The following is a 27,496-nucleotide window of genomic DNA, read 5'->3' on the forward strand; positions in this document are numbered from 1 at the left end:
CTTTTTGGAGTTTAACTACCTTGCTCACATTCAGCAGTTTGCTGTGAGTAAATAACAGTGTATTGTGAGAAATGTCACTTCAGAGTTTTTGTTCCACATTAAAAGGGTCACTAGAGGTCAACTGTTATTTTCACATATAATCTGAAATAACCAGGATCCTCGATGTGACCAGAACTTTGGTCACAAGATGTGTAATTAATCAGAGACTGGTAGACTGGTGTAGGAGAAGTGAGACATACACCAGACAGCAGCATACTGAAATTGCTCAATCTGTGTTTCACCACAAAACTGTCTGACTAAATGACAGGCCTGAGATTTATTTATTCTAGCTGTTTGGCTCTGTTTGTTTATTTGTTTGTTTTGTAAATGGCCCTGGAATGGTAGTGTAGGTTTACCCAAATGTCTTCCGCTTTTTCCTCCCCAGATAGTTTTTAGACCACAAATCCACTTCAGATAAGATGTTGTCAGCGGGAACCATGTTTGTTGTTTGATGTAGCTTAGTGCAAACAGTGGAATAATGTTATGCTGTAAATAAATAGCTGTTGACTTCCTGCTGCAAAATGCTCACTGTGTCGAACTCTAAAACAGCAAAAATGATGAGTTTTCATCATCATAATTTTTTCTTGGGAATCCACTTGGAGTGTGTGACCGACCAAATGGATGCACTTTGGGATTTTTCATTCACTGGTGCTTCAACTTGTTGCACATCAGTTAGTTATTATTAGTTAGTTACACATTACATGTGCTAGTTAATGGCTGCAGTGGGTTACTAATGAGTAAATGTAGATCAAAGTACGGGATGAAACATTTGAATTATAAAAGCCTGTTTCAATTTGCTTAAATCAGAGCTGCGCAATTCACTTCCAAACTGAAACTGTGAAAAAAAAGAAAGAAAAAAAGTCCCGTTTAGCGCAGATATGCAGATGCGTTGCTTAATTATTGTTCTAAGGAGACGCGCTGTGATTGGCTCCTGTGGACCCTGACGTCACATGGCTCTGAGGCAAGGGGGGGAAAAAGAAAAAAAAAAAAGAGAGAAAAAAAAATCTGTATGTGGTGCGTTAACCGTAGCTGTGTGGCCGAGGGACCAGCGCTGAAAACCCTGTGACAAGAGTAAACTCATGTGCCAAACCGGACGACGGATCGTTTTAAAGCTGGACGTGTGCGGCTGTCTTGTTTTTCCACTCTAACTGCGTGTTTTCGACACTTCACACACTGGTGGTGTCTAACGCGAAGCCCAAAGTCGCCGGGATTTCCTCTCAGTCTCGAAGTTCCCAAGATGAACTTCGGTCCGGTGGTCGGGAAACTTTGTGTAAGTAAAACACGGCAGTAACTCTCTGAATACTTGCTTTAATTTGAATGTATGCTTCACCAACAGCCCTTCGTGTAGTCTTCATTAAAGCGCCAATGTGGGTTAAAACATGCTAATAACTTCGGGCGTCTTGTACGCGCTCACGACGCCACAGCGACACGGGACAACTTTTACTCAAACTGTCGCCAGGAGAGTTTTAATAACCCGAAATACCGACTGTGTCACTAAGTCGAAGCCGAGACCCGACGAGCCGGGGCTCTGTTGGGAAGCTGTGCCGTTGACCCGGGAGCTGAAATCACGGCCGGGCCTGTGAACTTGTTGGAGAAGATGAAACAAGCCCGTCCATTGTCCCACAGGAAGAAACACAGTGTTTGTTGTTTTGTTGATAAAACTGTTTATTTCTGTAGGGAGAGCTTTTTACTCATCTGAAGCCTCCTCCCGGGTCTCTGGGCTCCGCGAGGCAGGCTACATGTGCTGTATCATTCACTCATCTACCCCCCCCCCCCCCCCCGCCCTTCCAACATTACAGCCACCATCTGTGATGGACATCATGTGGTCATATTGTTCAGACATTCAGCATATGATGGCTCCTGGTGTGTCACAGCGGATGTAGCTTTCCCTATAGGCGCTATTAATAAGTGCAGTGCAGCTATGGCCTGCCACAGAGTGCACTCCTGCTCAGACAGGCTTTTAAAATCACTTTGTTTGAGTGAGAAGGCACAGGTTTAGTAACACATCTGAAGCTGTAATCAGTTTCTCCCTTCTCTACCCCCCCTACCCTACCAAGAAAAAGCCAATAATTCACCTTGCCAGTTAGTGAATTAAAGTCGTTAAATCTCTCAGCAGTTTTTCCAGCAAAGTTTATTCCACTCTCAGACCTTCACAGAGACGTCTTTTCATTCCTCGGCTGCTGTTTTTTTCCAAATGTGCCGCACCAAAGCCTGACACTAAAAATGTTGTGTGCACAGCTTAAAGTGTTAACCAGTTTCTGAAAGGTCTTTTTTTTTTCTTTTCTTTTTTTTTTTTTGGTTTTTGGTTTAATGCAAAATATGTGGCTGATTTTTGAAATGCCACAGTGGGTGTGTTTTAATTTACAGTATATGAGCTCAGCAAAAAATGAATCAGAGTTCCAAATGACAAGTTAACACATGGCTTTTTTTTTTGTGGTTGATTAGGACATTAGTCATCAAACTAGTGTATTTTAATAATTCATCACAGATGTCTACTGTAGCGGTAGCTTAGCATAAAAGTTGCTCTTAAAGGAAATGTTGTATCCGATAATGTGCTTTAGTGTTTGTTTTCCCCTTTGTCTGATCTGTGTTTTAAGTTGTGCAGTTTTCCGTTGTTGAAATCAGATTTGCTTCTCCGGGTGGCAAAGTCAATGTTTATCTCTTCTGTAAACCACAGTACATTCTGGAGGCCTTGCCAGCAGGCCCTGTTGCTGGGGACTATGAGGAAACTTCACCCCCCCCTCACCCCACCTCTTTCCACCCAGATTCCCCCCGTCTCTAATCCTCCACACCCCTTCCAATTGCCCGAGTGTACGTGCCTGGCCCTCCAGTAAACTTCCTGTCTAGAGTACACAGATAAGCTGATATTAGTGGCATCAATTTACTTCTGAGAATTGTCATGCCCATGCAAATGTACACTAGATGGATATCTGTGATTGCTTACTGTGTGTGTCTGGGTGTTGGTTCACACAGGAAATATCCCTGTATGTCTCTGTGGACAACACAGACAAGGGCAGGACTGACATCTGGGACAAGTGGAGGCCAAACTGTGTCACTGGGGACTGAGCAGTGGTCAACAAACTGGCCACTCAAGAGTTCTTTTTAATGTAACTGCTGCTTATTGCTGCTCTGCATGGCGACCATGTGAACAGCCGTAACCCTGTGGCTTAGAGAAGCTGCATGGACACTGAATGATGCAATGGGGTGCAACTAACTCACTGTCGCATACCAGGTGGTTATGTGCCTTTTAATGTCACATTGTCCAGATAATAGACACAGTCATCTTTTATTGTTGTTGTGTTGTTTTTTTTTGTTTGTTTTTTTGTCTTGTTTTTTTACCAGCAACACGATTATTCCGGTGAATCTGTTGCTGTTATTGTGAGTCATTCTCCGCATATCAAAGACTGACTAGCTTGGGGAGTGGCACCTGTTCAGGTGTTGCCACGCTCATGAGGCATACCGGCAGAGACAAGTCAGAGCTCACCCATGAATGGCGCTGAAATGAATGGGTATAGCTGCATCACCGGGAACTGATCAGTGGTCAGCAGATTGGCCGCTCAAGAGTTCTTTTTAACTGCTGCTTGTTGCTGCTCTGCTTGGTAACTGAATGGTCCCAACGTTGCGTAGAGAGGGTGGATTTACACTGAATCATGTAGGGTGTAATTAACGCACTGTTTAATGTCACATTGTCCATTTAGAGATTTAGTCCAGAGAATAGAAATAGTTAGTCATGTTTTATTGCCTTGTTTTGTTTTTTTTTCACCGGCGGTTCTTTTATTCCCATGGAATCTGTTACTGTTGGTGTGATTCACTCTCTGAATATCAAAGGCTGACTTAGGGAGTGGCACCTGTTCAGGTGCTGCCCTCTCACGTAATGCATACCAACAGAGGCAAGTCAGAGCTCACCCATGAATGGTACTGAGATAAGTGGGGATAAATTACTGTGTGTCTTACATCACTGGACAAACAGATTAACTTCAGCTGGCTTCACTGAATTTTGGAAACCAAGGTACCAAGTAATTCCACATCAAACACAGTGTCATTAGGAATTTGCAAACTACTTTGAGGTGCAATATTCTCTCTTTCAGTACTGTAGCTCCTCCATGTGTGTAGTCATCTGATGGAACAAATCACGAGTCTGAATTTGGTGTCCTCTATGAGGACATGACACTAGAAATGGACACTAGTTGCCAAAGGGTGCAAAGTTATTCTCAGCTTCTCTTTCTTCTTTTAAACTCTTTTGGTTTTGTTCTACTTACATATTCAAAAGCGAGCAGTTAAAGTAGAGAAGCAGAGGAAAATTGCTATTACAAATCTGTTATGCTTACCTCTCCAAATGCTCCTAAAGATGATGTGGGAATTTCAGCGGCGCTGATAAGACAATAAGTCTAGTACTATTTATTGTTTCAGTCATTTTTTAAACAAAATTGGCAAACGTTCTCCGGTCTTAGCTACTCTAATGTGATGATTTGTTGCTTTTCTGTGCTGTAAGTGAAATATCGTTGCACTTTGCACAGCTGGTTGAGGGAGAGAGCTATTTGCAGTCTTCACCTTGAGCTTTAAGAAATTGTGATTAACATTTTTTAACTATGTTTGGACATTTAGTGGAGCTAAATGATTAAAAACATAACTGGTAGATTCATTGATAATGAATATAATTTTTAATTGCTGTCCTAGTACTGTTAAGTGGACAGGCCTCTGTCCATACTGATTTAAAGCAAGAGGAAACCATGAGGCAGGAGGAAGTCATGTTCAGAATGCTTTTATTTGTCAAAAGAGCAAATGGGTGCATTTCTCACATTAAATAATCAAGGAGCAAGTTTAGTAGTGGGTTCATGGTTGGATAACTTTTCAAGCCAATATACCAAACATTTCCTATTTCCAGCTTGTAAATTGTGAGGATTTGTGGCTTTTCTTTGTTTTCATGTGATCATAAACTGAATGTCTCTGATTGAACACAGCAAGCAATTCAATAGGCATTTTTCCCTGCTTCTTAATGTGTTTTGGCCACCATCGGCCAATAAATCGAGAAGTAATGAGCAGGTTAGCTGACAAAGAAAATAATTGTTAGTTATAGCTTTAAATTTCATATTTAAGAGCTGAAGAAGATTGCACTGTGGTAGGCTTTCAAAAGCAGTTGATTTCATAGCTTTATTATTGACTAATAGGGATGCAAAATGTGGATTATTTTCCGATAATTGACCAGTAAATGCCGGCTTGTTATGAACAAGTTCATAACCTGTGACTTATGAGGGAAAGAAAGGCTAAGATGTAGGGAATATAGATGGATGATTTAATTTACTGCAGCTCTAATAAGATTTGTATGTAAACCTCGCTGAACCTTTGTGGAACACCCTTTACGAACTACAATCAAAAACGTCCACACGTATGGTGCTTCTTTATGGATTAATCTGCCGATTATATTTTCTTTATTAATTTATTTATAATTTGTCCCGTTATGTGTCATAGTGATAATAGTGAAAAAGCCAAGTTGATGTATTCTGCTTGTTTTGTGTAACCAGAATTAAATATTTTCAGTTCACTCTAATAGAAGACTAATTAACAAACCTGTGAAGTTTTGGAACTTTTGCTGTGAAAAAACTGTTGAGTTATTGATTAATTTTCGAAATAGTTGCATATTAATGTTCTGGCAAATGACTAAATGGTGTCTCAGATACAAGACATGACACCAGAGTGGCATAAGGTTTGCATCAGTGCTTTAGCCTCTGACTTCCTGCGCTCCTGAGTGAACTGTTGAGTCTTAGAACAAACTCAAGCTTTGTCCCGAAAATGGACCTGTGTTTACAAAGACATAAATCCGACATAAATTCCAGCTATTGATCATCACTTAAGTCCTTGTTGACTTGCCACACCAGCCACATATTTTACATTTTTGCTGTGATGTGTTTATAGATGAGGCCACAAACTGCCTTCGTGGATTTTTTTTTTTTTTTTAAAACACACAAAGGCGAGCTTTAATGGAGCTAATGTGATTGTCTCTAAAGTGAGGTGATGGATTCCTACACATCTGTTAGTCATCCTTTGACTTGTTCTCCGTCCTGGTGTTGTCTTGTGAGAATCCACTCAGCTTCTCTGTGAAGGGCCTAATCAGAATTTGAAATGGCTAAGTTAATAGCCCTCCTGCACACAAATCTCTAAATTCGATTTGTGGATTGACATTCAGCTTCAAGGTCCTCCCTTATCCCTCAATAACATGCTGTTTGACTCACAGTAATGTTGTGTTCATGTGCAGCAGCCAACCCTTAGAAACCACAAAGACCTCGCAACACAAATAAATTGGAAAATGTGTGTCACTCTGCACCTGCTTACAACTCTTGAACTCTCTGAACTTTCACCAGCCCTCTTTATTAGCGTCAACAAAACAATAAACCCATTTTCATGTGGTCAACATCAACGTCATGGTGTCATTTCACCAGCTTGCGGGTGCCGGTTGGATTGCCAGGAAAGGAAATGCATTTCAACTGTCGTCATAGGTAAAAAGGTGAATGTCACCTAACATGCTTGCGACACACTTTGACATTTGTCAAATCGGTGAAGCATGTCTCCTGAGGAAACTCAAGAATTTGTGTCGTGGAGCTGCAGCTTCCCTGAGTTATAAATATCCAGCCTAGCGGATATGTTGTGGGTCTAATCGAGTGCTGAGCCTGCTCAGAGGCAGGCTGCTGTGGAGGGAACAGTTTGGAGCTGAACCCTGCATGAAGCCTCTGTATTGTCTCGAGCTTCCTGTGCTCCCTGAGAGGAGGGGGCAGCCGCTTTTCACACGCTCCCACACATACACTGTATGTGTGCTTGTGTACTCTATTGTATGCCTGTGTGTCTTCTTCACTGTGGGTGTGCGCGTGTGCGTGCGTGCACTTTTTGTGGCTCGATAGTGTGGTTTTTGCGCTGAGCGCTTTCTCGTCTAGCTGCTTCAAATTGACGTGGGAGTCGTCGTCTGTCATTTTATATCGTTTAGCTTTATAGTGATGAATGTATGCGAGCGTGGCTGAACTTTGGATTTATCTACAGTGCCGTAGCAAGTGTCAGACTTATTTCTCTTGACATAAGGGCTGTGCTTGTCCTCGTCGTCTAACACAGAATGTCAGTGTAATTTATCACTCAAGGAAAGTCGTGCATGATCACCCCCACGTCTCCAGGGAATTTCAGACCTTATCTGTAAAGAAGAGAGTATTCAGTGTCCTGTCAAGGTCAACCCCAAGGGATTTGGGATTGAACAATACTCAATTGTTTCAGTAAGATTACTTAAGCAGTTACTGAAAACACTTTAGGCTATAGATAACCCTTAATCAATTAACCAGTGAGAATATTTATGACTATATTTTAGTTTCATTTGCATGCACACTCTCCACTAATGTCTTTTCTGTGTGATATCTTGTGGTTAATCTGATGTTCAAATTCCACTTCATCATTTGCATTGGTTTCAGTCAAAGACCCACCTGACTACTGCACAACACAGTAAAATACGAATCATTTATTCAACTAAACGAGACAGTTAGACTGTTAATCACAATTAGACAAGACAATTGAGCAGATATCAGTAGTTCATGGTGAATACCAGGAGACCTGTGTTAACGTTTGGATAAGGAAAGTGCAGTCAAGCTGAAAGCAGCCCAAAACGTGAGGAATATTGACAACAATGGCGGAAGGCGGAGCAGATACAACGGGCAGCGAGGAGCTCGTTCCTAAACGGGGCTTCAGCTCCGTTATCTGGGACTGGTTTGGTTTTTAAAAGTCTGACGAGGCAGAGCAGCAATTTACCACGTGCGAGGTTTGCAAACAAACAGTGCATACAAAGGACAGTAACATGACTAATTTGTTCCACCACATCAAACACAAGCCGGAATACGACATTAGCCAGAAAATGCACAGGGATGCAGAAGTCAGACGAAACTTGCCGATGTGTTTGCTCCTTCCACACCGCATGATGATCAGAGCAAACGGTGGAAAGAATTAAGTAGTTGTGATTTTTATAAGCCAAGTTATTTTTGCTGTTAGCACTGTTTTTTTTTTTCTGCCTGTGTGCCAATACATTTTTAATAAATAATAGATTCTGTTCTCACATTTCAGACTACAGACTTCAGACTACATTTTTGCAATAGAGGTGTACTACTTGAACTTAATTGATGTAGTTTAGCTGCCTTTATTATTATTTTGGTGATAGATTTATAGTCAAAAAGATTAGGCTGAATTGGTGTTTATTTATCGTCATTTTATCGTTACCGTGATTAATACCAGAAATTATCAGGATATCAGTCCATATCGCCCATCCATAGACGGTGGAATGAAGGATAATCCGCAACTATTCAACAGCTTCAGTCATTTTTCATGGATGAATTCTGATCAATTGCTACACATTCTTTGGTTCTTTGGTTCCTCAAATGTGTGAGCTTACTTATTTCCTTTGTCATAAATTACAGTGAACAGAATAGCTATGGGTTTTGGGCTTTTGGTTGCAAAAAACAAAATCATTTTAAGGAACTGGGAGGGCACTTTTTAAAACACTTTCACAATGAATAACCCAAAGGTAGATTTGTCAGTCCATAAAATAGGAATTATTTATGCAACTAGACAACATTAATTGGTCACAATTAAATAAGAAAATTTAGCAGTTATGATGATGTAATGCTATTGCTTTTTGGCTTTGAGTCGTGCAGAAAATTGGACTAATAGTGCTTTTAAATGGACAGGGACACGGGATGATCACTGATAATCTTTGATTAATTTAATCCCTGATATCAGTTGTGCTTCTCAGCAGAGACAGCTGCACTGCATAGCGATACTGTCAACTCCCCCATTTGAGTGTGGGGGTTTCTTTTTGTTTGTGGTTTGTGGGAGGCAAACACGATAAAGATTGAACTGTGGTGAGGTTAGAGGACACATGTTGTTGATGAACCGAACGGAGGTTCAGCGTTCATATTTAAAGCATTTATGATGAATTTGAATCAACAGCTGTGGCGTAACACTTTTGTTCCATCCTCCAGCCTGTCATGTGAATAGTCCTTAAATATCACCAGGGTGAAACGACTGAATCCCTCATTGTAACATGGAAGTAAAGTAGCAGTGGTTGATAATCAGTGTTTCAGTTTACTCCAGCTGCTGACTGTCTCCAACCTTATGAACTGATTACTGATCACTTTGCAGTTTGACTCACTCAAAAACTGGATTGAATGTACTGCATAAACTACAAGGTGACAAACTGACTTTTGATATTTTAATCTGACATCAGCAGCAATTTTTTAGATACATACTTCTCTTTATTATAGAGATCTGGACATATGATATCACAACTATCAGAAATGCTACACAATTGATTAAAGAAAAGGATTATTGGCTAATAAGAAAAGTGTGATATGGTGACTCAGGTTCTACTCCGGATACAGGAGTATAATGAGGTACATCATGTCTTTCCTTACTAGCTGGATATGATTGAAATCATCTGTCCAATATGAAATGAAGAATTCTTCCCTGGTGTGTTGTTGCACAATGTGCAAGAGTTCATCACATTTGCTGTTCTCTGTATCTGCCCTTTTTTAGTAATAATAGAGCTCACTGTAATTCCCTGCGGGATAAGGAGTGATCAGAGCCCTCTAAATGGCCCATTGATAACCTAGGTCAACTGAAAGGATGTCCTGTCATTTAGTCACAAATGCATTCTCAGTGTACGTTGGCATGTGTAGAGTTTGTGCCAAGGCAATTTGGAAGAACCCAGGGTGTTTAGAGGAAGTGCAGGGGAGCTACTGTTGTCAGATAAACAGTAGCCTCCCTCATTATTTTATTCTAACTTTTATTAGTTTAACTTGCATCCATGCAAGCACAGTTCTAACCCACCATGTATACACACTGAACATGTGACAATAGGACACTGTTTTACCAAATAATCCGCGGCCAAGCCCGCTCATTGTACAGAGGATAGAGAGGACTGTGAAGTGGACTGAACCACTTCATCCGGCGGTTGGAGAGTTTCCAGGGATTGTGGTTTTGAAAGCCTTTCTGCACTGAGGTTATGGTCACTCCAGTCTTCCTCCTCACATGGTTATAGAGGTAAAACTCAGCCACACTGTGGCTGCCCCCAGTGTTTGTGCATATGGTACATTAATGCCTGTATAGTTTAGTAACCCGAGAACATGAGTGTGGACGCATGTTGAGTGTAACGTTGTTGGTTTTGCTTGTCTGCAGGCAGGCTATGAAATTCTGAAGTTAATGAACTGTGTTTTTTGCTAAGTAAAAGCAGAGAGATTGTTTTTGATTCAAAGTGACTACCCACTCGTGTGAATCTGCCATCCTATAAAAACTATCCGTCTTTAAAACAACTCTTAGTATCAGTTGAAAAGTTAGTTAGACTGTTTAACTGATTAACTGCTCGACGGACAGACAGACAGACAAGACATCTGAAGTCATCTGGAAAATTGTGATCGGCATTCCTCGCCATTCCCTTATGTTTTATAGACCTAATGGTTAACTGAGTAAATAATGAGCTGACAATAATAAAAGCTCCACTTCTTTTTATAAAAAGCGACTGGGTCTTCTTTGTACAGTAGCAACCTTCAGCTGTTGAGCATCGCAGGTTTGCTCTTGAGGGCGGCTGCACCTGGGAGTGTTTTGAAACTGCAGGGCCTGAAATGAACAAAGACTGTGAAGTTGCTTAGACAGCATAGAGATGACATCATTTCCAAAGAGACACCTGAGTTTCGGCTTTTGATTGGCCACGCTGATTTATTAGCTGCTTACACCTGAATAAATAAACTGCTGGTGCAATTTCACATTCTAATCCCGCATTGTAGAAGTGCAGCATGAGATTTAGAGCAGCTCACCCTTTCCCAGTTGTCTTTTTGTCTTTTCTGCTGTCGTGCACATGTGCTTGAGCACAGATTTTTCTCTCCTGCCTTTTCACGCTGCTTTCTACGTACTCTTTCCCCCCAAATCGTGTCTCCCTACCCCAACCCACCCGCAGTCATACACATGGTGTATTCAAGTCTAAATGGCTCACCCTGTGTCATGCAAGCTGTTGGTCCCCCACCACTCTCATTTTATCTCCCTCCTCTTTCCTGCTCTCTTCTGCCCCCCCTCTCCTCTACAGAATGTTTGGATAGATCTAAATGGTATGATTGTGACTGCTCTGTCGGCCGTCTGCCCCTCCACGTCTGCCTCTCAGCGTCTTTGGAAAGTCTGACGTGAGCAGAGGGAGAGGAAGAAGGGAAAAGGCAGAGAGAGAGAGAGAGAGAGGGGGGAAAGTTCTTTTGAACAACAAGGCATGGCGGCCCTCCAGAGAGCCAAGTCAAGCGTCAGGAGTCAGTCTCAGCTCCGGCCTGTCCCTTTTTCTCTACCTCTGTCTGCTCTCAGTCTTTATTCCTCTCATTCTCCCACACTGTCTTTTTTAGACAACCTATTCCCTGCAGAACATCTTCAACTCGCTGTCTACAGTTTCTCACTTTGAATCAACCCTCCTCCTTATCTTTCTCCCTCTCAACCTGGCCCTCTCCACCCTAACCTGTTCTTTTCTCTCCTGGTCTAGCAGAGGTGGAGGTGGGTGTGGGATTGGAGGGGGGGCTGGTGCACAGGAGAGACAAAACCTCTGAATCTGGGCCTCTCGTTTACCCAGGAGGTGTCACGTTGCGTTTGAGGCGCTCCATGGCGGTGTCACATGTCGTGGCATTCAAAGAGCCGGGGTTTAAGAATGTGGGTCATTTGAAGTAGAGGCACTAAAGTGTGTTGTTTGCCAATGAATGGGGCCTTCTCACATTGACATGGTGAAAAGCGTGTGAATAAACACCAGCGCCTGGGGGCCACACTAAAGTGTTCGGCTGTATTCTTCTCTGCACCCCACCTATACAAGCCTGTTATTATCTAGCACATGAATGGATTTCTGAATCACATTTGATAGGGGCACCATGCTGGTGTTAGCTGAGATACCTTATCAAACTCTTTCTGTCACTCCCACAGAGGCGCTTCTTTTTAAACCTTTCCAACAAGAAAACCAGATCATACAGTAATTAAGTTTTGTGGCCTGTTGCGCTGTGTGCAGTTAGTGTATAGCTGTGCATCCTGCACACACAGGGTTGTTTTGCCTCTAGTTCTGACCGGCTGGATGGCTCCCTTAATTGCTTTCCCACGGCAGATGTTCAGATCAGATGGTTCAAATTAAATTGTAGATTGCTCACACAAGGTTTCCTATGAAGATAGACTCTCCTCTTTACTGTCCTGCATCTGACTTTGAGTGGGTGAAACTCTATACAGTGGATGCACAAAAATAATGCAAAGTTTTTGTTTTGTTTTGTTTTTCCCTTCCCTCTTTCTCCTCCACCCACCCTTGATGATTCAGGTGTTGGCGGCAGCACTCCTCATCGGGCTGGTTTGTCAAGCAGCCGAAGTCCCAGCATCTCAATGGTCCAGCGACGAATACAAAAACCTCACCCTTCGACGTCACAGAACGTGCGTTGAGAATGAGCAGTACCTCCACCAGGGACTCTGTTGCCTCAATTGCCCGGCTGGTAAGGAGAGACACATAAAGTAGAAGATACAGGAGCCATTACAGCTCCAGCTGCAGCCATACATACAAGGAATGTGGGCCTTTTTAAGTACGCCTGCTGCAACAACCTGAATCTCACTCACTGATCAACAAATTCAACATTTCCTCTGTCCTAAATATTATCAGTGCCTTCTGGTATAACAAAAGCTAAGTGCAAACTAGTGTCAACATTTTGACTGGCATTTTGTGGGGGGAAAACAAAAAAATAAAAGAATAAAGTCAAATGTCAAGCTCATAACCTGAAATGTCCCAAATGAGTTTTGCAAATATTCTCTGCCTGGTCTGGAAAGAATGTGTGATGGCCAGCAGCAGAAAGCAAACTGCTTTGCCTCAGCAGATCAGAGTGATGCAAAAAGTGCAGAATATGAAGCTGAGGTTGTTTTTAATCTTTTAACCTTTTAAATTTAGTATGTAAAATTTAAAAAAAAAAAAAAGGTAAAGCTGTTAACATATTTAGCCAAGATGCAATTACTACATGCTGCCTCTAGCTGATTGAATTACTTCATTTGTCATTGCGAATTCTTCTGAGAAGTCTTTCTATTCGATTAACTCAGGTTTTGGTTTTGGTTCACGTTCGTTACCAGAAAATAATCAACTTTGTCAGCTGGTGCTTTATTTCTAAAACACATGGCCTTTTATCAGATTATATGTGCGTGAGCATTTCAAAATTTAAGGTTATTTTTGTCACGTTGTTTGTGTCCGTTTTGACTGAGGAAACCTTCAGGCCCACAAATCTAGCAGATGTTTCAGCCAGAGCTCTCACAGATCAGCTTGATTTCATACTTCTAATATTGAGGCCAGACGGAGACGAAAGTACTGATTATTTATGGGAGACAGATAATTAATAGATACTAACCGATAAAAACAGACCCTGGCTTGGAGAAAAATTCATTTCTCTTGGGTTTTATGTTTTGCCCACTTTCGTGATTCTGTGTCCTTGCATTCTTGCCAGTTGTTACCACATCCGTAAAAGCCACTGTGGCCGCTTTATCACATGAAATGTTAGTCAGTATGAGCTTTTTATTTAACCAGGCAAATCTTTTTTTTTTGTTTTTTTTGTTTTTGACCTGGTTGCATATTGAACATCTTCTACTGCATTATTCCCATTCCCTGTCTTTGTTCTTTGTGCATCAGATAAATCCTGAAAACACATGCGAATTAAGTGATTTTATTCGTGGCATCCATAAACTGAGCAGAAAAATTCTTAGCGTGACAAGCTACCAGTGGAGGAACTCAAATGACCGTGTTTTTCATTGACACGTTTCCTGTCCTCCTTCTAGTCTCCTTGAAATGCAGACTCGAACTTCCTGGAAACCTGTCAGCTTGTGTAAAACAGAAAAAGTCAGACCCCTTTGCTCCTTTAGAAAATGTAACTGCCTTTTCCTAAGCCCCCATCCCATTTGTTTACAGTGTAGAGGCAGAACATACAGTGAGATCCCTTACTGTGGTATGTCCTGTCCCGACATCCTACTTCAACAGGAAGCACATCACATTGATGACGTCGAGATTAACTGGACTCGAATTGTCTGCATTTTGCGTTTACTTCTCGCTTCGGTTCTTGTTTGATTGTTTTCTTGTCTCATTCGCAGGTACGTTTGTGCAGAAGGAATGTGAAAGAGACCAGAAACAAGGGACATGTCTTCCCTGTGAACATGGACAGACCTACACAGAGCACTCGAACGGGATGAACCGCTGTTTGCCCTGCACTCACTGCCGCTCAGGTAACGAGACGTCTGCTTCTTAATATCATAAGATTGAGTCTTTGGGAAGAATTAGTCGTTATTACATAAGAGTTTGTCTTGCTAAGTTTGTGTCGTTTTTTTAAATGAACCCAAAGTTAATTAAAAAGAAAAGAAAGCAGAAAACAAACACCTAAGTGGACTGCCCTTTAATTTCAACATAGAGCCTTCTGTAATCCAGTCGGTCGAAGATATATTGTTTGGGAAAGTTAATACCTTTTTGTCTGTGCCCCCGCCTTTCTGCTCCACTCATGAAAATGTGATCTTATGATGTTACATGGAGTAGTAGGGCGTGTCTTTGTTGTTTTTGTTTCGTAGGCTGAATGTGAGCGTGTTAGCTGTCTCGAGAGATTTTTTTTGTGTGTGTCTGTCTTACCTGGCTGAACTGGGTGTGTCTGTGTGTCATTGTCTCCCACACTGGGCGTCTTTGTGTCCAATGAAAGGCTCGAGCTACAGAAAAGAGACTACTGTTACATAGGATGTGTGTGGTGCTCGTTCACTGTAGTTTTAAGATCGAGCTTTGTGCGTTTTTTGCTCTCGTTTTAACAACCGCCTTCCAATTAATTGGAACACACCAAAGGGAACGTGAATTAAATTTTCAAACGTTTGCTGTGGATTAGCACTCGAAATGAACTGCTCTCCAAGTTCCTGTTGAGAAATATCTTTTATTGACAAGACTGCAGTGGATTGAATGAATCATCTGTGGTGCCAGATGGAGCTTTCCTGTTTTTAAGTTTAAGCCGTGGCTTCGCTCTAAAATAAAGCCTTGTGATGAATGTTGTGTAGGACACTTCATTTGTGAAAGTGATCTTCATTTCATTCACAAGGTGTTCATTTAAAGATTGCAGAAATAACTTAAGAGTCAACAGGAAGTGCACACTAAAAGCTATTCATGTACAGATTGGGCTAAGCAAACTGTGATTTTGTTCCTTGTATGTCCCACCCCCAACACACAGAGTTGGACAAAACACCTGCCAATTTAATAAAAATAACATAATCAAGAAATTATAGTGTGTTCCTCAAAACACCAGCTGCCTGACTGGTAGCTGTGTATTAACTTGTTGCCAGTCTGTCACTTCTGAATGTTTTGTGTTTATGGTTTCTGCTCGTGTTACATTCCAGTCATCACTGAGAATAATTATGTAAAAACAGGCTCTGAACAGAATGTGTGTTCAGCACGGCACATTTTCCATGAAAAATCTAGCAGAGTGCTGTGCTGTCAGCAGTGTGTAAAATGTCTTCGCTGGTGATAAAACCAACACACAGCAAAAGCAACGTTTGAATTCTAGCTTGATCAAATTTAATGAAAGACAAGACGAATGTGGGAAAAAAAAATGGGAGTCACTAAACAATCTCACGCAAATGTTCAAAGTCCAACAAAAGCCATCATTGTTTAACTGCGTTTATAGTTTAACTCTTCTTAGAGGGACCTCTTTTAAATCAGTCGGATCAGTGTGAGAAACTTTTATGTGACTTATATTCACAGTTAATTGGTTGTTATATTACATATTTGTGTGCTCTACAATAATTATAAGATGATAGCGTCCCTCAGGGCTGAGCATTTGACAGTCCCTGAATGTCTATGCCCTTTCTGTGCAAATTAATGAAACAAAAATATAAGGAAATTATTCCGTAAAGGAAAATTGTCATTGAGTTTTGATTGTTATAGATCATTGGAATTATGACAATCAAACCAACTGTTCCAGTATCTTGTGATAAGTAACAGTGAAGAACTCCTGTGGTTAACTCATTAGTGGTCCATGGGGGAGTGTTTGTATATCCAGTGAGTTCAGACTCTCGCTAGAGTCAAGCCCAAGAACATAAGATCGCTGGCAAGAGGAGTTCATACTAATTCATAAGTCGTGCCAGAAGCACATACTGGGCTCATCTTATGCAACTTTAACAGATATTTTTCTCAAAAAGATGTCAGCCGAATATGTTTTTTAACTTATTAAGTGAAACAGTCTGTTTCCATGGAAAGATAAAAAAAAAAAGAAAAACATTAAGCAGGCTTTTAATCAAAACCAAAACATTTGTCCCCATGGTGACAAATCTATGATCTGTTTATGTGTTTATATCCGTGCAATCCAAGTTGTTGACTTGAGCTGTCAATATAATCCATATTTAGTCTTGCATCATGTGAACACGGCTGCGATAGCCTCAGGCCCCTTCTACCCAACTGCACTCAGGTCATTATGAGCATTACGCTCATAGTGACTGATAATTACAGCGACAGGACAAAGAATTCAGTGTGGAGAGGAAGACATTGAGTCTTTCAGCTGGCTGGGGTCAGTAAACTTCAAACGTATGGACAGATAAAGACAGAATTCCTCCCAATAAAATACACAAACTTTCTCAGTTAATCACGCGGCGCTGCTCACGCACTTTATCACCGTTTTCCTAATGACGGTGACAAAGAGTTTGCCAGGAGATGACTGATTGTGGGCTTTGCATCCCGGGCAAAATTCTCACCTGTGGAAAACTTGACTAAGTCTGTGACCTCATTTAGGTCATAAAATAACATGACCACTGGTCATAAATTTGTGCTAGAAATGAATATCTGAAAAACAGCTTTACAGAGTTCTTTAATACTTCGTAACTTGCAACATAATGATCTGAATTGTCTGAATAAAGCTCTGACAAAATCTGTATGGGGGGGTGATTATGGGAGAGTAAGAATGTGCTCTTATTTTGCTGCCAAGCCAATGAAACTTCCTCAATTAGCGGCGTAGACATCAAATTTCTGTGAAAGACTGAATGCTGCTTTATTAATGATCTTGTCTTAAAGGCCTGCTGTCCCTCTCGGCCTTCAGTTTAGTATGTGAATCATGCCAGATTCTCCATCCCTCATTAAAATTGGAAACCCAGTTATCTAACTTGCCTTTTTTTCTCAAAACATTAGAGTCCAATTTGCTAACGTCCTACAGATTAGCTAAGAAGTCCACCATGTTGTCCCTCTTACATACGTCATTATTTCAGATAACACTGTATGTGGTTTTAACTTGCTGTTCATGTTTGGTGAACATTTTTGAGCACTGCAGATTTCATTTAATCCTCATTTAATTTGATTTGATTTACCTCCCGAGCATTTGTGATATTTTACAAACAAACTCATATCCGCCGTTTCATCTTTTTCACAACTTTTGCTCTTCACAGATGAGATTGAAACTGCTTCCTGCACCAAAACAACAGACACCAAGTGCCAGTGTAAGCCAGGAACCTTCTGTGTGCCAGACCAGGCCTGCGAAGTCTGCAAACGTTGTGCCAAGTAAGCGTCATGACTGGATCACATTCAGTGACCGCGTTCTTTGCATCCCATGCTAACATTTAAGTTTCTAGAGTATCTGAGCGTGGCAGCTAGCATACAGTTAAGTTTGGGGAATGATCATGTCACAGCAGATAAACTTTGTGTAAGATATAGTTTGGGTTTTCTGTCTGGTTCATTTCATTTACCTTGCGAAACAGTTCAAATTCAGTCCGTGACTGGCAGAAAAAACAAAACATTGAGAACCAGCTTGAAGCTCCAGGGGTTGTTTTGCCTTTTATGTTTTACTGTTAGTAGAAGTTAATGTGTTTTCTATAAAATTACAGGTGTAAACCAGGAGAGGAGGAGGTGAAGAAGTGCACCCACTTTTCTAACACAGAGTGTCGAAAACAGGATCCGTCTACTACCAAAACGTCTCCGTCCATCCCTACGCCGACCCCTACCTCTCCACCAGACTTCGGTAACAACTTCTCACTGTTTGATACGGAGCCCTCTGCTTGACATCGGAGGTTATTTTAAACTGATTTCACTGATTCGTTTCTGTTTTATTCTCCCCCCAGTCTCAATAGGTGTCCCGCTGTTCATCCTCCTCATCATCATTGTTGGAGTGGTTGTGTGGTGCTTCTTTAGCAAGCAGCGTCCATGTGAAATATCACGTGAGTTTACATTGTGTACTGTATATCTTTGTAGTCTTCCTTATTAAGATGGTATCCTCAATCCTGTGTACTTTGCTTTCTCCAGGTTCAAAGAGCCATTGTGACGCCAGTGAAATTGTGAAGATTGCTATTGTAAGTTAGTTTTCTTTTGTCTTTCTTTCACGTTGTGGTGCTCATTGTGAACTGTCGTGGTTGAGATTGTGTGTGGTACATCGTGTCACTGCTCCATCCTGTGCTGCAGAAGGAGAGTGTAGCCACACCAGAGGAGAGACAGAATGACCAGAATGCAGGTCTGGAGAGGGAGGACTCGCGCCCGGAGTCACGGCCCCTGCTGCAGGAGACCCAGGATAGCTCCAAGGCCTCCCCTGCCCTGGAAGAAGAGGACCGAGGACTAGGAGACAGTTTGCCCAACACCACTAGTTCATCTCAAACCAGCCTGTCCGCTCTGCCCACTGCAGCTTCCTCTGGTAACACCCCACGCCAGAGCCCCACTGTCTTCAGACTGCAGCCTGTAGACATGGTGAGGGGAAACCAAAGGATTAAAGAAACTCAGAATGATCTCAAACCATTTGTGTTTCATTCTGACATTTACTTTTTCAAGATTTAATCACCCTTATCTTTGTATTTTCTCTCATGCTGCAGGATGATCCTCTGCGACATCGATTGGTGCCACTACAAGGTAAGATTCCTGTTGTGGGAACGTGAGATTTTGCCCTGTATTAGACATGTTGTTTATCCTGCTTCTTGATTCATCCTGAAATGCAGCAGTACACAGAAAATCTCTTATTGCAGTCCATGTCGGTCCAGAGTAAAACAACAAAAACAAACACATTATCTCCTCAAGTTCTCACATTAGCAGCTTGACAGATTAATAATCACATGACAGTCAGGCCTTATCTGAGCCTTCAGGGGGTTTGAACATCCTGGGTTTTTTGCCATGCTAAATTAATCAGGATGTGGCTTAACAGGTCTATTAAAATGTTATATATGCTTCCACAAAAGGAAAATATGTCCATACTCAAGGATTAATTGCCACGTGAGTGTTTGTTTGTTTTTTAAAGCATTTAACTTGGTTGTAAGTTCATGTTAGCTATACATTATAGGTCCATCATGAGAGAATACAAACTGGTGAACTGACAAGAAAGATACTTGGTCTGTGTAAGCAGCCAGCTTTGTGCCACTTTGTTCAGCAGCCACTCACTAACTAAACGTTGTCTGTTTATCTCTTTCTGTCTTTCAAGGGTCTGAGAAATCCCTAAGGAAGAGCTTTGATCTGTTCGACGAGTACCTGGACGTGCGGATCCATAACAAGTTCTTCAGAACGATCGGAGTCAGTGACAACCACATTCGGATTGCGGAGAGCGGCGCCGCCGGTGACAAAGTGTATGAACTGCTGAAGAACTGGATGCAGAAGCAGGGACTAAAGGCCGACATCAACGACCTGTTACAGGTCTTACTAAGTATGGACCAGCGGCGCTCGGCCGAGAGCATCGCCTCCGCAGCCCTGCAGAGAGGCTACTACAAGCACGCAGAGACACCGTGAAAGCCAACGTCACAAGGACTGCAAATGAAGTAACCACAAAGTACTTAATATGGAAAAATAAAATAAGCACATAGACACTATGGGTGGACTTTGTGTCTCGCGAACAGCCTTACCTCTTTGTGGCTGACCAGCCATGTATTCAAAAGCCAGTAGTTTTAAAAAGAAAAACACAAAAAGGGGAAGGTCAAGCTGTATTGCTCAGAGCTCTGAGGATGTTGACTGCTCGCGTAATGAGGAGGTGTAATGATGAAAATGAAGAAAACATTTTGTGGTCCAATTTGCCACCAAAGACAACCATGAAAATTGTTTGAAGAAAGAGCAGAATAACATGAAGTTGTCAACTCCCACATGCGCAAATGGACGCATGTTTTAGGCTCTAGTGAAGCAACATGCATCCAAATACTGAAAGCTTAAGTCTCTGGGCTCGTGTCACTCGTCTGGTTCTCTACCCAGATCACAATACACTACCTGGAGACAAGGATATACACTGGTTTGTAGGAGTGGCATTAGCTGTGTCACTAATACTGTGCCTCTTTGCTGCACTGACCTGTGGCACATGTAGGATGTAAAACTACAATCATGCTACACTTGTTTGTTTTGTAGATTTAAGATTCTCAGATACCATATGTAAGAGTTCATGAACAATATAATGTTGTCCATTTATCTTGACAATGTGCAGTCTTGCTCATCGTAAACTTTACCTCTTCAGTGCCATTTGATAATCTAAATTCATTTAGGTATACATTTTTCATGTGATTTCATTATGTTCATAGAGTGAAGTGATTCAGAAATGTCACAGTCGAGTTACATGGGAGAAACTCTTCCACTCTTTGTTGTCCGGTCTTTACGTTCAGTGTTGCTACACACACACACGACATCGTAGAAGGAATTTCAAAGCTGTTTCTGTTGGAGTAACTGTTAATAGTCTAGTCAAATGTTTTTCCGACATTTTCTAACTTGGAGAACTTCAAGGTCATTTTATTTATTGACATATTTATTGTAATGAATAATAATTAAGTTTTATTATTTATACCTTTGCCAAAAACGACCTTGGAAAACAAGCGCACGCCGATTTTCGCGTGGTGATAATGTTTAGCTCCAGGGCAATAAAAGACTGACATCTTTTTTACTTTTTTTTTCAAAGTGTGGCTGAGGAGTTTAGTTGATTTCTGTCAGTGATCGCTGTCCTGTGTTTAGTGTAGCACTGTCAACGTCCACACTGTCAGTGTTTCACCTGCCATTTCTTCACAGGTGAGCTTCGCCGTTAAGCATGTTGTTGAAGCTTTCATGATGCTAAATGCAGTGTGAGTGTGCCATTTCAACACCAGTGACACCAGTCTTAGGAAAATAAATAAATAACTGCCCTGTTGAGGCCAATCTGTTGTAGTGAACCTACTGAGCAAAAAGTCCTGTACATGTCAGCGGTGACGTGGGATGCAGACTTGGATTGTTTCGTCTCAGTTAGACGCAGACTAGATGAAGGAAACCTCTTCTGGATTTAAAAAGAAACTCAAATTTATTTCCCTAATTCTGTACATAGAAATATCCAGAGAGCGTACGAGCTTCACAAAGTGTATTTGTATATATGCAGCTCTATTAACAAACCAAAATGAACATAGTGAGGTATGAAGTTATAGAAAAACGACAGGAACGCCAACCAGAGGAGTTGGCTGTTGGAGTTGTGACATTTAAAAGTAGATTTTGCCCATTTTCCTGCAGTCTCTTATGTATAAAGGACAGAGTTACAGAGTTATATATTACTGCCGGAGAGCGACGCTACAGTGCTGGCACTGCCATCTATTGACGGACAATGAAAATACAGCCTGCATCAATTTCTAGGGACCCTGCACACCCTCTCTTAACTTTTTTACTGCACCAGTTTCTTAGACTTTTCTCTTTCAAAGCACCTCTTGGCCTTTCCTGAAAGCAGCATAGCAGTGAATAGGCTTCAGTGCATGCTGTTTTTTTTAATCATTCTTTTTTCTTTTCTTTTTTTTTTTACAATCATTTCTGTGTTGTTACTTTTCCATATTTCATTACAAGCCCTGTTCAGTTAACTTCCTTTTACTTGTGTAAAAATGTTCTGTTAAGAGTTGACGTTAAGCCATTTCCCCCTTAGTTATTGTTTGCTTGTCGTGGATTTCAGATATAAATTATGCAAAATTGTCAGAGCTGTTTTTATGTCAATTTCAAATAAATGTTTTGTACAGATAACTGTCTATTATGTGCAGTCCCTTCACTAAAAACACTTTTACACTCAGGTCTTTGTGAGGGCGTTATTGTGTTTTTGCATTTTGCATCTTTCGTTTTCTTTTTTGCAAGGTTCTTGTCATGCAGTCGTTCTGCGTATTTAATTTTCAAGTGCCTCTGTGCACATCCTCGTTGGTGCCTGATCATTTGAAGTGACTGGCTTTATTCCTCAGAGCAAGGCGTCGGATATAACTGAGGAGATTGTCTCCTCTTCTTCTCACTTTGAAGACACCGCTCTCTGTGTTCCTTTTCTGCTGTCTTTGTCTCTTGTAATTGGGGTAAAAATTATTTTGAACTGTTCTCAGTACTCCGTCAAAATAATAGAAATGTTCATATCCTTCATCTTTGTGCTCCTGGGTGGGTGTGTGCTCTTGCTCTCTTGTCTCCTTAAACGCATCCACGGCTTCCCTCGAGGAAAACATCTTTGATCCCCTTCCTGCAAATCTCTCTAGACAGTGTTTCCACCCGGCTTCAGTGCGATGTATTAAACCTGTGCAGAATGGCGTGCTGTCATCTGTAGTCTGTGGAGGACAACTTTTCATTAGCAAAAACAGCCGGTGAAATAGGACTCGTTTCATCTTTCAGCACAATGTTTTGATCGTAATTGCTCAGTGAGGATTAGAATAAATTTATTATGTTCAGGTTCACTACTATGCAGTGGACTGTTTTTTTCTTTATATAATATCAACAGTTCATTTGTTATGTAAAGCCCTGAGTCCCTCAGCTTTATTTGACTTTAAAGCAAAAGTTCAGCCGGCAGCCAGTTAGCTTAGCTTAGCACGAATGCTAGAAACTGGAGGAAACAGCTAGTCCTGCTCTGTTGGAAGATAAAAAATCTGCCTAATAGCACTTCTGTATCTCACTAATGAACATGTTTGCAACAAGATACACCTGTTTCCAATCTTTGTGCTAAGCTAAGCTGATTGGCTGCTAGCTGTAGCCTAATACTGAACAGACTGATAAAAATGGTATTGATGTTCTCATCAACCCCCTGCCAGAAAGCTATTAAGTGTATTTCCCAAAATGTTGAACCATTCCTTTAATTCATCCAGGATTTTCATAGAAATCTGGTACTGCAACGTCACTTACTGTGGGAAGCTTGTCTGTAGCTTGTTTGTGGATTGTTTGTGAGGGATTTGCAAATGTAAATGAGTCTAATTTTGGATAGTTTTCATCTTTTCTTTCAGTTTGTGGCCTGTTTGTTGCCGCTCTTTCCTCCTTCTCTGTGCCTTCATGAAGTTTGGTCGTGTCTGCCGGGATGTCTTCTCTCAGGTGTGAGAAAGACGTTTCAGCCATCACTTGTATGTTGTTATTAGTTGTAAATCTTGGCTCAGTGTCAGATTCTGGACTCGTGGTTGTCGGCGTCTCTTCTGTGTTCGGCAGTCCCTCAGCTTCCTGCTTCCGGCCTTGATTGAGGACTTCCTTACTTGATGTCGTCTCTTTTATCTCCGTGTTTACTGTTGTTATCTCTGCCATATGCTCCGGTTTTGCGGTTTCTATTTCCATTGTTTTGAGTGAGGGAGGTGAAGGTATGACAGATTCTTCTGATGGCACCGTTTCCTCTTGTTTAGTGTGATTGCTGATGTTTTTGTGAGGTGTATCAGCAGCATCTGTGTGCTCTGTTTTCTCTATTGTTTCTTTGACCTCTTCCTCAGTATGTGCAGGCACTTTGGTTAGTTTAAGTGGAATTTTTGCTGGTTTAATATCCATCCTCTCTGTGTTATCCAGTGCGTATATTTCTGATGAAAATGGGCTTTCTTTCAAGCATTTACAGTGTGAGTTACTGCGGTCTAAAATAAACTTTTCCTTTATAACTTCAGTCATGGGTGGGGGGTCATCCAGCTCCTTTGTGCGTATGTTTGCTGTCTCCCAAACAGTGTGTGTTTTCAGAACAAGTGTTCTTTCTGTTGGTGGTTCTGTTGGTGTCTCCTTCTCGCTGTCTGGAAGGAATAACACGATTAAGACTTCTTCTCCCACTTCGGAGAGCGTTTGTTTCTGATTGACATCCTTATTATCTGGTTTATGTGTGAAGTCTGCCTGTCGGATGGATGCGGATCTTATCCGGTTTCCATCTTCAATAGTATTTGTATGTGATTGTTCTGTTTCACTTCCTCCCACTGGGGGCTTAAACTCAGCTTGTTTTGTGATTGTCTTCCCACTGAAATCCTCTTCATTATCATCCTGAGCAGCCTTCATCTTATGCTGCAGCCTATTTTTAGATTCTGTCCTCTTACTGGATACCAGGGAGAGCTGCCTCTTCACATGAAATCCATCATCATACACTCTACATACAGTTTTTAAAGAGTGCTGACTCTGAACACTTTTGTGCAACAAGGACTCTTCATACAAGTGTTTGTTTTTCTTCATAATTCTGATTACATTTCTTTGAATTTCTAATTGTGATATATCTGAGGTTTTCACTGAGGAGCTGCCAGCTGCCAGAGTAGCAGCTTGGAAAAAGTCTTGTTGACTGACAGCTTTTGAAGGTTGTTGTCCATTATACTCCACAGGAACTTTAATGTCCATCGCCCGCTGTGTGCTCTTTTTTTGTCTTTGTGCCATCTGCTGCTTGGAGATTTTCTCAATTTTCAATGCTGATCTTATTTCGCCCTTTTTAAAACAGCAGAAGACATTCGGAGCAGCACGGCACCTCTTTGTAAACGTTTTCTGCAGTTGAACAATGGCGGCTGGTGCCCAGCTCTTGGGTTTCTCCAGTGAGAAAGCCTGAAAATTGTGGCCAGAGGCAGCTTTGTGATGGTGGAGCAACCGTGCAGCCCCTGAATCAGGGTGATCTTTTATAATATCCATTGCAATATGACTGGTTTCTCCATCAGCCTTAGCTGGTGCGATTTCACCAAGAACACGCAGGACTGGTGGAGCGTCGGACTTCAACAGAAATTCTGAAACACTTTCTTCCTCTGCGTGGAGGAGAAAAACAACCTGGAGTGATTGGAGAAGACGACAGAGTTGGTTAGAAACAGACAATACATTCATTCAAGTGAAAATATTCAGCCACTCTGGCCACAAAAGGTCTACGTGAACATCTTGTTAACATGACAACAGTTGACAACAGTCAGATGGATTGAATAAAATTCTGTACTAAAGTTTGTGGTCTCCAGATGATAACGCCTAAATTTGTTTATTAAAACAGTAAACTAACACAGTGGCAATGGTAGCCATTGAACATGCAAAACATTAGCATGCTAGCATCTGTGAGCATGTTAGCCTAGCTTTAGCTTTAAGAGCCTCTTAAGAGCTGCGAGCATGACGATAGGCCTGTGATTTGTAACGCAAAGAGTGACGCGTGGTTGACATGTGATGTAGTTCTTCTCCCATCACCTTCACTTTCATATTTCTGTTTATCCACGAGATTTAATCTAATCTTCTTTTAACTTGTGATATTCTTGGCAGTATTCTAAGGTCTCCAAGGTATTTATTGTCTCCAAGCACTGAAAGTGAGTTAATCTCTGCGCCATCCCATAAATATTCTGAACTGGTGCAAATACATGCTGCATGTTCAATATTCTAGTTATCAACAGTGTGAAATTAACACAAATCTAAACCCTGCTGGTGCTTTTAAGCAGCGCGATCTTGAGGACGCTTGACTGCCTTTAGAAATGTGTCATTCCCAGAAATGATACACTGAAAATGCTAAAAGTGCTCACAGCAGGGATCAGCAGAAAAGAGAAAATTCATTCACTTCAATGATAATTTGGTAGCTTACATGTTTTTTGAGATTCACACAAATACTAATTGACATTAACATACCATAGCTGGGATATGGTTCCCATGGATTATTCCTGTAAACTCCTGATGAGATAAACTGCGTCCGTGATCTTTATGGATTGTGTACGCCCAGTAAGAAGGGGAGGCCGTCTGTTTGTGCTGTACAGCGACATACACAAAGTTTCTCTGGGTACATACACAGTGGTGTTCAGTCTGGGTCTGAAGTATCTCCAGTCCTCTGGGAGTCATCTGTCCATTGAGAAGCAGTTTTCTATATAAACCCCAGCTGTAGTTTTCCATGACCCTGTCCCCGTCTCCAAGGGGATTCAGGTCAGAGACAAGCAGGGACACCAGCAGCAGCCACGGCCTCATTGTGCTGGGAAAGAGTGCTGGAAGGCAGCATAAACGCAACAGCAAGGCTGCTATCTTTACTGCGTTTTCATCTCACTTTGAATATGCAAACTACGCAGCAAATAAAAGATCATCGCTATCAGTTTCACAGTGATGAACCTCAGGAAGGTGTAACATTGTTCAGAGTTAAGCAGCTTCTCCACTTTAAATTTGACTGGTTGGTTTTGCGCTGTATAAATGTTCACAAGGACAGTATATTTTCACACCAATATATCACATGCAAAGGCCAACAAGGTCTGTCTGTGCATCAGCAGGCTGATTCGTCTCATCCCTCCGTGCCATCGAGCTCCATTGTCCAAAAACTATTAAAAGCTTGTCAGTGAACCCCCATATCCCACTGGGTGACATGTTCCTTCAATACCGTCAACATGTGCTCTTTAATTTGCTGTGAGGCAACCCAGCACACACACACAGCACACTGTCCTGCTGCTGGAAATACTCACAAGAACACCAATTGTGGATTAATCCACAACAAAAAAGCACATTAGCACATCAGCACGTTGATGAGACAAAAACTGAAAGAGAGAGTTCTTTCAAGCCAATCCAGGTTTTTAAAATAAACACTCTAACTTCCATGATAATAAAGGATGCCGAGTTTTCAAATGTTTATTGCAAGTAAAAGAGGCTTGATATGACGTATTGACAACGCGCCAGCTGCGCTAAAACATTTTGCATGTTATCAGACTTGGTCCATAAGACACACGCTGCTTGGGACAGGAAGACACTCACGGACTGCTATTGACACCTTGACTTCAACTGCAGCTGCAGGTAAGAATTCATTCTGTCTTTGATTCATACTAAACATTAAGAAAAGATCAAACTGGCAACAACACTTATGTTGTAAATAGTCTGTGTTAAAGGCGTACTATGCACGATTTGTCTCTTGCTGTTTGTAAACACATGAGCAATCGATTCAGAGTGATAGCTGATTGTTTAGTCTCATTCCCAGATGGTTCAAATGGCCAACAAACCAAAAACATCAGTATTTGACAGCTCAGTCAACTGTCAAATATTTTGCTCCAGAATAACAGACACCCAGAAACATCTTGAACACAGCAAAATATTTTTTTTAGGGAAAATCCTGCGTACGTGTACCTTTAAATACAAATTAATGCATTTGTGTTCTTGTTAGAGGTATGTAAGAATGACAAAGTGTGCCATTTTTAAATTTCATGGGGTGTTAACTACGAATGCCTCAAGTACAACTAACAGAACAACCAGATCGGCTTTGTTCGGCAGATTTTACATTGTAAAATCCAGTAGAACTGTGTTTTCATTTAATTTATGTGAAATGTTCATTTGGCAATGACCATTCCTCTC

At 41.4% G+C, this 27,496-nt stretch overlaps 1 protein-coding gene across 1 annotated transcript; it reads left to right on the top strand.

Moving 5' to 3' along the window:
* Positions 1 to 1,075: 1,075 nt before the first annotated feature.
* On the top strand, positions 1,076 to 22,003 carry tnfrsfa (tumor necrosis factor receptor superfamily, member a). The gene is made up of 10 exons (XM_046375224.1): positions 1,076 to 1,309; positions 12,380 to 12,548; positions 14,176 to 14,307; positions 17,482 to 17,593; positions 17,917 to 18,050; positions 18,151 to 18,246; positions 18,332 to 18,378; positions 18,488 to 18,766; positions 18,889 to 18,925; positions 19,488 to 22,003. Exons 1-10 carry the CDS (start codon positions 1,277 to 1,279, stop codon positions 19,787 to 19,789), a joined length of 1,341 nt encoding a protein of 446 aa, XP_046231180.1. The 5' UTR covers positions 1,076 to 1,276; the 3' UTR covers positions 19,790 to 22,003.
* Positions 22,004 to 27,496: the final 5,493 nt, after the last annotated feature.

The sequence above is a fragment of the Scatophagus argus genome, chromosome 20, assembly GCF_020382885.2.
Source record: "Scatophagus argus isolate fScaArg1 chromosome 20, fScaArg1.pri, whole genome shotgun sequence".
Taxonomy (NCBI): domain Eukaryota; kingdom Metazoa; phylum Chordata; class Actinopteri; family Scatophagidae; genus Scatophagus; species Scatophagus argus.